Raw genomic sequence first — 13,646 nt, 5'->3', positions numbered from 1 at the left:
TCATGAGCACAGTTAACGTTCCAAGAGGCTGTGTGATGCAGCCCTAAAGGCCAACGGGGAAAGCTGGGGAAAGCTGCGGAAAGGGAGGTTTTGCAGCTACGCTACTGGCCGCAGACCCGTGGAAAGCTTTACGCAATTAACGTTTCCTTAAATAAATCAGGTATTAAAGTCTCCCCCGAAACACAGCTGTCAAAACAGCAAAGTGCCGGGATTTGCTTTTCAGATGGCACTCCGACAGTTGATGGAATTTGAAATGCGTGCGCGTGGACCTTGTCAAGAACATTCACGCTCATTTCAAAAAGAGTTACTCACAGCTACACGCTTCACTTAGTGGCCAAAAATTACTGGCTCAACAAGTCGACCGCATTTCGGATCGGACTGCCATTCGGTAAATGAGAAGATAATGGCGGCAGATGCGTACAAGTGAATAATAAGCAAGTGGCATTTTAATGCTGATCTTATAATCTACATTTATGTACGTGAGATTCAGTATGTTTCTGCAGAGTGAGAAAAGAACAGGAAAGCAGCAAGGGAACTGAAGAAACACTGTTGAAGGGAGTACAAAATAATCCCATAAATTTATAAGACATTTGGCCACTCTGACGAATCCTCCCACACACACACACACACACACACACACACACACACACACACACACACACGCACGCAAACAAACAACCTTCCATTCCTGCCACAGGAGAATCCATCCCTGATTGCTAAACCAGTCAGGAACTCTGGCCAATTAAAGCACTCCGTTTGTGAGCATTCCAAAATGCTGTCATCCATGAACATTTACCCAGAAGGACCCTGGGAGATTCCACAGGATCACTCTGGCATCCCGTTCTCGGTTGGACCCTGCCACCCCTGGCACCCCTTGCCGTTGGCCTTTGTCTCCCCACAAAGGAACTCGCTGTCAGCCCTGCATCCCAGGTCAGGTTCTTGTGGAAGATTTCACTTTTCACCTACACACTGACACACTCGAGCTGTTAATGCGCAGCCATGGCGAAATACCCAACTCCACAATCTCCCTTCACCTGGTGTGACGCTAAAAGCCCGACAAAAGAAGAATTGAAATCACACAATGACCTGTTTCTCATAATCACTGTGATGCCGACATTAGCGTTCGCCTAGAATTTAATCCAAGGTGATGCTATGAATTGTTGCAGCAATTGCTGTGACCAAAATTAAAAATTCAAGAGAAACAAATAGGGCGGCACAGGGGGTTTAGCCGGGTCCTGCTGCCTGGCGGGTCTTGGGTTCGAGTCCTGCTTGGGGTGTCTTGTGACGGTCTAGTGTCCCTTTCCCTTCCAGCCTTGTGCCCTGTGTTGCTGGGTTAGGCTCCGGTTCCTTGGGACGAGTGGTTTCAGACAGTGTGTGTGAAACAAATAGCGCCTTGTATAAATGAATTTTTGTTCTGAAAAAAGATGGGGAACCTCTCAGCATACTGTACAGAGCAAAGGAATGAGCTTATAATTACAATGTAGGTAAAAGCAGAAACATGTGGCAGGTTGGAATGCACGCTTTGTTTACGCTGGCAAACACACCGGGCAGGGAGTGAGATAGAGAGAGTACAAGAAAAGTGATAATTACTGACTGCCATTCCACCAGTGCCAGAGAAAACAGTATGGGAGTGTATTTTAAATCCATCCACAGCAACCCCAAACAGCGGTGCAATTAACCATATGACACTGTGGAGGTCCCAGAGAACGTGGGCAGGCAGTCTTGGTGGAGGACGTATCCTTGCCATTCACCTAAATATGGAACATGCCACCTTTACAGTTTCCCAGAGGTCATTACCTCGTTGCTCTATTTAGACTACCAGCATGTTAAGAATCCTGTTTGGTCTGCTGCATCATATTTTTACATTTTTTGGTTTCGTATAACCACCAAAAAAGAAGAAAAGGCAACTGATTGATTTTGCACGCATGTTTCTGCATGCTACTCATGAATTATGTGTACTTTTGACCCTTGACAGCATGGAGCAAATGCAACCAAAGTCCATATTGCCTCAGTTAGATGAAACAAGATGGGACAATTTTCTGAGCAACAAAACACATTACATTTACATTTATTCATTTTGCAGACGCTTTTCTCCCAAGCGACGTGCATCTCATAGAAAATACATTAGAATGATTTAATTCAGCATTTAGATCAACGGCATGTTCCCAGATGATATGCATTTCCCAGATAGTCCTCATTAATTGTAGCGTGTCTTTGTCCTAAATTATTGTTAGTAGTCCTTACAGGATTCCACCCTTTGTTGGTTGTGTCTGAAAGGCTGTAATCTTACTAATTCGCTCAAGGGAAAGAAAAGAGGAAAGCCCTTGTCTGAAAGACCAGGAGAGAGGACAAGTTCCAGCACAGTCTGATTATCATTAGAAAGTAGAGAACATCTTTGTATGCGGTGCGAGAGTGTCCGCGCACACAGAAACACAGCCGTTCCCAGAGTTTCTCGCTCATCTCTTTGGTTTGCAACCGATCAGTTCCATTTTCAGGCGGCACAATTTTATTTCTTAATTTAGCTATTGTTTCCAAAGTGACTCATGTTACATTTTTACATTGTTTCTTGCAGTTATGTACCCTGGCAGTTTTTACTGTACCCATTCAAGCTAAAGACATGAATCAGAGATATAAAAGCAGGGGTGGGGACTCAAACTTTTCTCTACGATTATAAGGTGACAGCTCAGACCACTGCTTGGCCTCATGTAGCTTTTGCCTTCAATGATTCAGAGCACAGAAGGCCACTGCAGATCCGTGAAGGCTGTGCCGCGAAATCATTTTTCCAACAGCCTTCCAGCCTCCGAATGGGATGTCAATGAAAAGATGGTAGAAAAAAAACTCTGTATGAATCCATATTATTAAACGTATTGGAAACACCCCTGAAACCATTAGAGAAGGACACCCTTGTCTCCTCAACTGAAGGCCACACGTAGGCACATGCTGACTAAAGCAACCAAGACCACGAGAGCACGCGGACAATAAATGACACCAACATTGAGATAAATAAGACACAATGTCCGTATTTTCTGATTTTAATTTCTACTTTTCAGCTCTATTTTTCTAGTCTCCCAAATGAGTACTTTTCATTCTCTATGTTCTTGATTGTAGCTGGGCCAAAATGCCTTTTTCTTTTCCACATATTCATGTTCTCATAGATTAAGAATTGTTTGGAACCCAAAGGCTGGTTAGTTATTGGAAAAATCCTAATGAACCCTGCAAGACCCTGACTGCTGCCTCATGCATCTTCCCATGCATCTAAATCTTGCATATCCTTAAATATAATCTGAAATATCTGTTCAGTTATTTAAAAAGGAAATCCCTACAAATCCTGCAAAATGTTACATGAGTAATTTGTTGCTATTTTGGGCAAGAACAAACTCTTGGGATTTAGATGTGCCTTTGGCTTCTTTCTCCTTTAACAGAGCTACAAATGACATGCATATGATATTAAACCCTCTCAAACAATCACCCCTTGAAAAAAATTAATATCATTTACTTAATCGTCAAAGGAACCATACAGACTCTGGGACTCATTGTAAATGTTTCTCTTCCAAAAATAAAGAGTAAAAATGAAGAGAACGCATCAGTCTCCGTTTTATTTTTGATCTTACACCCATACCATAACCCCACACATCCGCCAGAATGAGTGCTGCTGAATGCGGCAAACACACAATAACATACCTCTCTGGGCCACACAGGAACTCGAGGTCTGGGGTTTAATCAACAAAAGGGTCCTTAGCAGGGAGCGGGGGTTGCTGAAGAAGATGGATCCGTAACAGTGGCCAATGACTCTAGCACCTGGCCTTTAATAATATAACAGGGTTTCAGGTCAAGCTACTTCAGTATTCACACTTTCTGAAAATTTTACCATGGGAAACCTAAAGAATACCAAATGTGGGAAAGCGAGCAGGATGGAGGGAAGAGTCCAAAAAGGTTGGGAATGGAAGTAGAATAATGTAAGATGGTGGACAGGGATGAGGACCAAAGCACAGTGTGGTGAGAAGCAAGCCAAGTGAGACATGGACTGTCCACAGCAGGCAATGAGCAAGTGTCAGAGGGGCACTCTGGCAGTCACCTTCATCAGGCTTGTTCAGAGCTATAAAAACCAAATCCTCCAGACCCAACCCAGAGACCCAACCAAGCACACCATTTCAATTCAAACCACAGAATACGAAGAAAGTCACATGAGTGTGAATGAGATGTGTTAAATGTGGTGCACGTGTTTAACAGCAGAGCAGTAGTTGTGTAGAAAGTGGTAAATTAAAGACACCCTACAGTTTATCTGGCCTTAAAGTTGCCATAGCGAAGAGGGAGTGTTCTTCCTTCGTATCACCGTATCGCTTACAATTAGCACTAAATAACTTAGCATGTGACTCTGTGTGCGTGTTCCTCCTCCCCTGTCACTCAGATCCACTGCTGTTACTTCCCTGCTCTTTATATGCTGGACTTGGTGGTCCCCTGTGGAATGTGATGGGGGTAGACCGAGGAGGCAGACCTATTGTTCACACATATTGGATCCAGTGTCCACCAGCACACAGGTCACCCTAATACACAGGGAACAGAGAGTGAGACAAGCTGCGCACTGGGTTTGCTTGGCAGAGTAGAGATGTTGACATTATGCAAAGACAGTAAGGGCAATAGGTACCAGACAAGACAAACACTGCACTGTGTACGAACAACGCACTAACAAAATTAAGTGGAGTGCAGACTTCCTGTTTATCGCACAAACAGCTGCCTCAACTGGAAAACATGCAATGATGAGCGTACAGCCTCTCCTTCCTCTTATGAACATTCCCTATCAAGGAAATTAGTCAAATATTCCTTTTAGTCACAGTTAGGTGAAGGTGCTTCTAAAGACAAACCGTGCAGAGGTGAAGGACATAAAGAAGTGAAGAACCTGCACTGTGCACTTTTGTTTACTCTGAGTTGTACATCCCCGTGGAGAAGAGCACCTGCCAAAAGAATAAATGTAAATGTAAATATAAAACCTCTGGCATAGACAGCTCTGCTCACCAGCACAACAGACCCATCCGTTTCCAACAGATTCATCACGAAGAAGGGGTGATCTGGAGCGGGGTTTCATCATCACTGGCACCAGTGTGGGATGTCCCAAAAATAACAGTCTCATGTGGAGATGCCTTCCTAATGAGTTGTTTTTTCTAGGTTTTTAAACAGTCTTTAGACTGCAGTAGTTCAAAAGAATTAACTGCTGTTGAATTCATCCAAAATACAGCCAATCAAGGCCCTAACTTTGCTTTCTATCCAAATAATTTCTTTAAGTGGCTTGGGCGTAAAAGTCCACCTTACAGCTAAAACTATCAGCTGTTGCATGAAACAACATGCAACATGTAAGAGTGATGTGAAAACAGCAACGTTTTTACAAACGTTTTCTTTTTATTTCAATTAGAATGTAGGGCTGAAAAAACTGTTGAACTGTGAAATTCAACAATTTTCTGAATTCTGCTTTCAGCACAGCCTAGCCCCTTCAGGACAAATATGTGCAAGGGAGAGGAAGCACCTCAATGACTCAGTATTCATCATCACGCTAACCATATGACACAGCATAAGGTCAGGAAGCAGACAGTTGCCAGTGTTTGTTATTCCCCTATTAAAAACAATGTGGGGAAAAAAACACAAAAAGAACAGTTTTTGAAAGGCAACAAAATGACCTCTGTGCCTTTGCACCCTAGTTACTCTCCCTTCATGTAGTCATCTGAGGGTCACTGTGAGGAAAGACTCACCCAGAGGGAGAGGAAAAGGTGAACGTTCAGCTGGTAGCGTGGTGGTTAGAGCTGCTGCCTGTTAGAGCCGTAGTACCCTTAAGCAAGGTACTTACCCTAAATTGCTCACCCAGTTGTATAAATCGGTGAATAATTGTAGGTAGATGAACACTGTAAGTCCCTTAGAAGAAAATTAGTGAATAAGTGAATAAATATAATGTCAAAATCTCAGAGAGCTGCAATGTTCTCTTTACATTTTAAAACATCCCTGGAAATCTCGGGAGCCAAGGCAATGACATCATACCAATTCACTGCTGCCGACGCCCTGAAATCATATGTACTCACTGACTCAGACTTAAAAAAAAAAGAAAGAAAGAAAGAAAAAAAAAAATCCTGACGGACTGATGCTCCGACAAAACGCTGTCATTGATCACAGAGCTGGCCTGATACCTGAGTGACCTGTGTAAAACCAAATCATAATTTATTAAAGCGAGGCTGGGAAAAAAAATGTAGGGGAAGCTATGCAGAGGAGAAGCTGTTGACAAGACAGATCCTAATCTGGTCTATATTAAGCGGCCCTTTGAAGGTCTGCTGCGGCAGGCTCCTCTGCATGCGCTGCCCTGCGTCGTGCACCCATTGACGTCTGCCATCAGCTCACTGAGCTGGCAGCTGTGCGCCGTGCCGGGGTGGCGGGGCACATTGCTGGCGCCGGCTCCGTGCCATTGTGGAGTTTCAGTGCTCTTGGCAGTTCCTTCGGTAGAATGGTAGCTGCAGGGAATCTCAAGGGGGTTTCATATGAGAGATTCCTCAGCCTTTTCACTGTCTTTTTATCACAAATCCAGCACAACATCGAGAGCTGAAGGGCCTGAGCGCCACTTTATGGTGGAGTACAACGCAGTCCTCGGGGCATTACTTCCAAAAAAACTGTAATCCATCTTTTATCCTTCTCACTCTGCCCTACTAACCAAGATTATTTAATTAGCTTACTTTGCCATTTGTGTTCTTTCTTAGGCTACAGAATTTAAAAGAAATGTTAATTGAATTGACCAGTTTAATTTGCTAGGCCTTATGTTTACCTTCAGCATACTTTTAACACATTTATTACTGAAAAGAGAGCGGTCATCTGTCAACCAAAAAAATTCATGTTCATGCAAAGCAAATGGGATCAGATAAAGTATTATCAGTTACTGATTGCAAAAAAAGGGGGTGCGGTGGCGCAGTGGGTTGGACCACAGTCCTGCTCTCCAGTGGGTCTGGGGTTCGAGTCCCGCTTGGGGTGCCTTGCGGCGGACTGGCGTCCCGTCCTGGGTGTGTCCCCTTCCCCCTCCGGCCTTACGCCCTGTGTTGCCGGGTAGGCTCCGGTTCCCTGTGACCCCGTATGGGACGAGCGGTTCTGAAAATGTGTGTGTGTGTGTGTGTGTGAGATTGCAAAAATAAAAACACACCTACTCTTGGTCCAATTTACATTGCTGTGTTCACACAGGTGCACACCATACCACTTGAGTGAAGAAAGACCACTCAGCATTTTGCATCACTTGTCTGTCCACGCATTATCATCTTTTTACACACACACACACATTTTCAGAACCGCTTGTCCCATACGGGGTCACGGGGAACCGGAGCCTACCCGGTAACACAGGGCGTAAGGCCGGAGGGGGAGGGGACACACCCAGGACGGGACGCCAGTCCGTCGCAAGGCACCCCAAGCGGGACTCGAACCCCAGACCCACCGGACAGCAGGACCGTGGTCCAACCCACTGCGCCACCGCACCCCCTCTCATCTTTTTACATTTTTTATTTAAATTTATTTATTTAGCAGACACTTTTCTCCAAAGCGACTTCCAATGAACTCTGTGTAGTGTTATGAGCCCACACACCTTATTCACCGCGGTGACTTATACTGCTAGATACACTACTTACACTGGGTCACTCATCCATACATCAGTGGAACACATAAGCATTACAACCAATGTGAGAATAAAAGCACACATCCATTTCTTTGCAGTGTTTAAAACTGCAAGATCTTCATGACAAAAGCCATCTGTCCTCTCAGGCAAAAGCTCAGGCACAGGATTCCTCCTGACATTCCTCAGCAGAAAACTGCAAAGTTATGTCAACTAGGAGAAGCTCATATCTAAGCCCCAAGCAGGGACAAAAGACATTTGCGGTTAAGGGGTTGTGTTCGGGGCCGAGTTCACAGCGCTCAACATGCTTCTGGGGCTTTTGGTTTGTGGCAAAACTGTCAAGATGACATGAGAACACATGGGCCAGTGTGAGGGCGAAGCCAATAACGGTACTGTCTGAGATACGCTGCATGGAAGTTATCTATGCCACAAAAAAAATCATACTGCCACTGCCCATTACCTCTAGGAGGAAGAAGAGACCATCGACAGGTGCGTGCCATGTCAGCCTGGGACATGCTTTGCTACAATCATGCCGTGCAATGGGGATTAGCGTTGAGCGGAATTCCACTTTAACTTCACCACAATGCCGAGAATAAATGTTTTGACTACCAAGTGACGGGTGTCGGCTCAGAAAGCCAGCCTTTAAAGAACTGCTGCCAATTCAATTAGGACAACTGTGTTTTCAATAGCAACAGAAAACACCATGCTCATCTTCCCATAGCTGAGATTTAAAAAAAAAACACAAAGTGTCTGACTGACCTGAGAGAGGCCATTGTTGCTTCCCTTGGATCTCAGTGTCTCAGTGTCTGTGGTTGAAAAAAATACAGGCTATCGGTGTGAATGTGGACTTTCCGCTTTCCAGGCCAGGCACATACACAGTAAAACGCAACTACACACAGGACCAGGGCCTTTGTACTCCCCTCCTTCAGAAATATTAGAAAAACTAATCTCCTCATGATTAAAAATGAGCAACAGCAGCAAACATGTTGAGAAAACACTCATATCCATTTCAGCTATGAAAACTGAGGACTAACAAAATACTATACAACCCTCATGTGAAAAAAGCATTTGCACTTACAAACTCTGTGGTGAAAACTGAACTCTCATTACTGCCCCTGCCATGCAGTAAAACTCTTAGGTTCAATCACAGCATATGAAAACTGAAAAGGATCAATTGCATCAATGAATATTTTATTTTCTCTCTTTGACAGAATCTGTTCACGCAAGGAGTAAAACTGAGAAGTAGAAAAACACTCACCAGTTCAGATAAGTGAAGATGGCAACACTGTGGCCAATAGCAGTGTGTATAGAATAACAAACTGTATAAGGAAAATAAGCAACGGGGCTAATGGTTTATGAACCTCTGCTTGTGACACGTTATTAAATCATAGCATGTGGTTCTGTTTAGAAATTTTACAGATCTGAACTCAGCTGTGGTCACACAGGACAGAACAAATGGTGTTTAGTATGTTTTGGACAGACTTCCCTGCCGTTATTCAAAGGCCAAAGCAGGGCTTTTCTGGAATTTTTTTCAATATTTATATGATGACGTCTCACAGATCTCTGCTGAACTGTTGAATGGACAGATTCAGAGCGACAACGTGAATTACTGAGGAGGAAAAAAAATGAAAAACAAAAAAAAGAGACATGTAGTGGTGTTAACTAGGAATACCCCCAAAAGCACTTAAGTGAGGACTTGTCGGACACACTACATTTACTTATTTAGCAGCTGCTTTTTGCCAAAGCAACTTCCAGTGAACTTTATGTAGTGTTATGAGCCCACACACCTTATTCACCGTGGTGACTTACACTGCTAGATACACTACTTACACTGGGTCACTCATCCATACGTCAGTGAAACACACTCTCAGTGTCACTCACACACTATGGGGAACCTGAACAGCATGTCTTTGGACTGTGGGAGGAAACCAGAGCACTCAGAGGAAACCCACACAGACATGGGGAGACCATGCAAACTCCACACAGACAAGGGGGGGATCAAACCCACATCTTCTCGCATCACCCAGGCACTGTAAGAGAGAAGCACTACCCGCTGTGCCACCGTGCCACCCTACCAACACAAGGCAGCACGTACAGTATAAAGGTGGTGTAGTGGTTACGGCTGCTGCCGTTGCACTTTGCAAGGAGCCACATTCGAATCTCACCTGCTCCTCTAGTCTAGTACCCTCAATGTAAAGCCCTTATTAATAAGGTAAAATCTACAACGCTTAATTACATCGGTAATTAATTATAATGTAACGTTATGACCATCATGTGAGTCTCACTGGAAAGGATGAACGAAATTAATAAACGTAACTAAATGCGCAACCGCGCCGAAACGTGTGAGGAAAGACGTACACGACTTTTATCAGAACGGATGATTTCGGCACAACAACAACAAACGGCAACACAAACTGTCGGAATTAACGAGTGTTTCCCGCGCAGCGTTTTCTCCCAGGAATTTAAGGAGTTCGCCGCGCCAGCAAACTAAGCGAGACCGTCCGACAGAATCCAATAAATTTCTTTTTCAGGCACACATACATTCTTAACCGTACGTGAACCCCAAATGTATGAGAAGAGAGAAAACATTTCCACTTCAGCGAAATATTCGACAGTTTCCCCGGAGCACGAACAAATGCCGTCGCGCGATGGAGAGGCCGCGCCGAGCCCGAGGCGCAGCCGGCGCGAGACACGAGACGACGAGCCGGCCTGAGCGCGCGCTGTCATGCAGCGACAGACAGACCGCGAGCGCAGAGAAAGTAAAACAAGTGGTTGAGCGACTTATTCGGTAATGAACGACACCGCGGTGTGTGTGTATAATACTGGAAGAAACCGGGTAACTTACAGGAAGGCCGAACAGAGACTGACAGACTGCGTGTCAAACTTCCCAGTATGACGGACAGACTGAGACTGACTGACTGACTCACTAACCGACTAAGATTCACTGAGACTAACCGACCAGCCACAGTAACAGGCTTGCGGACTGACTGAGACTAGTAGTAAGAGATCGACTGACTGAAACTGACAGAGAGACTGACAGCAGACTAAATGACAGACAGAGACGAGAGCAAGATTAGCTGACTAACAAAGACAGACTGAGACAGTGAGACTCAGTCGCTGACACTCCCGGGGACACACTGACCGCTGAGGCCCTGGCTCGGCACGTCGTTCGCGGCGAAGCCCTTGGAGCCGTACGCCGCCTTCACCTCACTGCAGCTCTGCGCCTTGGGCTCGGCGCGCGCCAGCGGCGGCAGCAGCGCGAGCAGGACCAGCGCGAGCGGGGCCAGCGTGGAGATGACAGCGACCCCGCGAGATCCCTGCATGGCGGAGGGGGGAGACGGCGCCGTCCCGCCTTCCGCTATTAATTCGGTGTTTTAGGAGCGGCGTTATCGCGGTGGAGCGGCTGCCTCGCGCTCCTTCTCGAGCGGCGCGCGCTTCGCAGCGAAGACCACCAGCCCAGGCAGTTTGCTAGTCCTGGTGGATGAAGATCACTGGTCTGTCGGTCGGTCGGTCGGTCCTGGAATGAAGATCACCGGCTCTTTACTAACACGCTCCGTCCGCTGGGTCTTTGGCTTCGCCGCACCGACCGAGGTGAAACCCTGTCCAAAGTATCTCCAAAGAATTATCCCAGCAAAATCATAAAGTTAAATTATTGGGGGGAAAAAAAAATCCACTTATTTACGTCCTTCTTCGATTCTTCCCAAAAAGTCACACGAGACGGGGATGATGATGAGATATAAAAGTGTTTGAGTCCTTTAAAGTGCCTTTTAGAAAAGCTGGACAATAATTTGAGAGTCTTGGGTTTCAGTGACAAAGTTGCGCGTAGAGGGAGATGGGCTTTTAAACGCGAGCCGAGTACAAGTGCAGAAGAGAAGAGAAGAGCTGCTGTAGAAGTTTGCGCTCCGGCTGCGATCCCGACGCGCTCTTGTTGGCGCGCTCAAACTCCCGCGGCTCTCTCGGCGGACACTGAGCCTTGCGCGCTCCTGCGCGGCGCTTGCGGACAAAAGGCTAGCCGCTGCGGGGCTCCCTGGCCTCCAGCACTGATTTAAGATCAGCGCTCCCTCCCCCCCGTCCGAGGCTCGCTCGTAGACGGTTAAAACACCGCGCCGATCCAGTATCAGTTACCATCAACTGAATGCACGGGCGCCGGGCGGGAGCGCGCAATACCTGACGTGGAGTGGTGTGCCCTGTGGAACTGGAAAGAGTTCCTGCTTTCTACCGGGGAATTGTGGGCTCTTAGGGGAACAGATCAACCTAGACGGCAGCCTTGTTTGTGTCATTCTTTTTTTTATTTACATTACATAACGCTGTCATATTGGGCCAGACGGTGGCATAGTGGTCATAGCTGCTGCCTTTGGTCCCAAAGATCACAGGTTAAATAGCTCCAGCTGTAATACCCTTGAGCAAGATACTTACTCTAAAATTTCTCCAGTGAGAATTACCCAGCTACATAAATTGGTAAATAATTTTAAGGATTAACACCGTAAATCGCTTTGGAGAAAAGTGTCAGCTAAGTAATGTAGAAGTAACGTTCCAGGTAATTGGAAGCAAATATATATATTTATGTATAGATAGTCCCGTTCAAGTCGTTTTCTCCAAACCATCCCGATCATTAGAATGTCATAAAGGTTATTGACTTTCCAGTGAACAGCGATTATGTTTTGGGAAACAGACCCCGTTCTGATGTTTGACTTCTCATCAAACTATGTTGCCGACAAGATACTGAACAAACTGGCTGACTTTGGACACACAAACCCCTCATCCATTTATAGGAGTCAATATTAAAACAAAAACATGCCATTCAACATGTAAATACCCCTGTAACCTTGTACACCCAAGGACCGTAATTTGAATAGAAATTCATTTGCAGCACAACCACAGACAAGAAATTGCTTATGCAACAACACATTGATACACAATCAAGAGGTGACACCAGTTACTCCATTTGGAAATATACTTCGACACATTACACAAAAAACACAGATGGAAGCTCGAGCCTGTAAAACTCAGCTTGACTGTGTCCTTATATGTTTATGCGCGAGAGTGTGAGAAAATATCTGCAATAATTAAAAAAAAAAACACAGATGATTGCGGATACTTTCTGACTTTCTCTCACACATTACGGCTCCAAGTCTGGGCTTCGGTACCAGGAACATAGTGAATAGTAATACGGTATGTATGACACCTCATGTACGAAGAACTCAGTGCTCGACTGCTCCGGGGCCGAATGCTTTGTGGGAAGTGGCACACGAACAGTCCTGCTTGGAGTGAAGTCAAACTGGCATGAGGCGGATAGATTGCTAGTGCAGAATGGGGTTTGGGATCATCTTGACTTGATCAGCAGAATCCCATTGTTCAAAGTGCGTCAGAGATTTAGACACATATGGAAAGACAAGCCTCAAATCAGTACTGTCACAGCAAGCTTGTTTTAAAACGTTTTATAATTTCTGCGTCTTGAGGTTTACATCAGCTCGGTGGCCACTGCATCTCTTCCGATGCACATGTACATATATGAACTATATTACTACATATAATCAGTTGAAAGTTCAACAGACTGCCGGAAAGACAAGCAATGCCGTTTGTTCAGTCATTGTTTGTTTGTTTTGGGCATCGACTCAAGCCCCCCGTTGCAAAACCTCAGAAATGAGGGAGGGAACAGAATTGCTGTGAAACTGAAGAGAGCGCAATTACTTCTCCCCATGACGCTTTTGCTGAAACTCTCCCTTCCCCTTCACAAAACAGCCAATTTGTGTGCGCTTTGAAGAGCAGCACACTTAGCAAGCATGTATAATGCGCCACAGATCACTTCTGGAATTTAATTCCACCTTATGAAGGGAAGTGGGTTTCCCCACAGTCGCCTTCCATCAGGAGTAAAGGTCACCGTAGCCTCAAACTGCTGTCCCCCAAGGAGCTGCTTGGAGTGTAAAGGAACCAGATTGCTCAAGCAAGTGCCTTAGCGCCGCCTCCCATCCTGCCACGGGTGTTGAGCAACATCCCTTATATGGAAGTGACAGTTCATCAG

The 13,646-nt window shown here is 45.5% G+C and overlaps 1 protein-coding gene across 2 annotated transcripts in view; it reads right to left on the bottom strand.

Moving 5' to 3' along the window:
- The window catches only part of LOC108928865 (glypican-4-like), a 34,042-nt gene extending 22,303 nt beyond the window's left edge, over positions 1–11,739 (bottom strand). The window contains exon 1 of one of the 2 annotated variants that reach the window (XM_018743051.2): positions 10,767–11,739. In XM_018743051.2, the coding sequence (XP_018598567.2) occupies positions 10,767–10,947 (181 nt within the window). In that variant the 5' untranslated portion in view covers positions 10,948–11,739. Of the gene's footprint in view, positions 1–10,469; positions 10,524–10,766 lie in introns of those variants that run through there. The other variant, XM_029258018.1, reaches the window with a different exon arrangement.
- Positions 11,740–13,646: the final 1,907 nt, after the last annotated feature.

The sequence above is a fragment of the Scleropages formosus genome, chromosome 14 (assembly GCF_900964775.1).
Source record: "Scleropages formosus chromosome 14, fSclFor1.1, whole genome shotgun sequence".
In the NCBI taxonomy this organism is placed as follows: domain Eukaryota; kingdom Metazoa; phylum Chordata; class Actinopteri; order Osteoglossiformes; family Osteoglossidae; genus Scleropages; species Scleropages formosus.
Note: the sequence above shows the minus strand (reverse complement) of the source record. Positions and strands in the feature narration are given on the sequence as shown.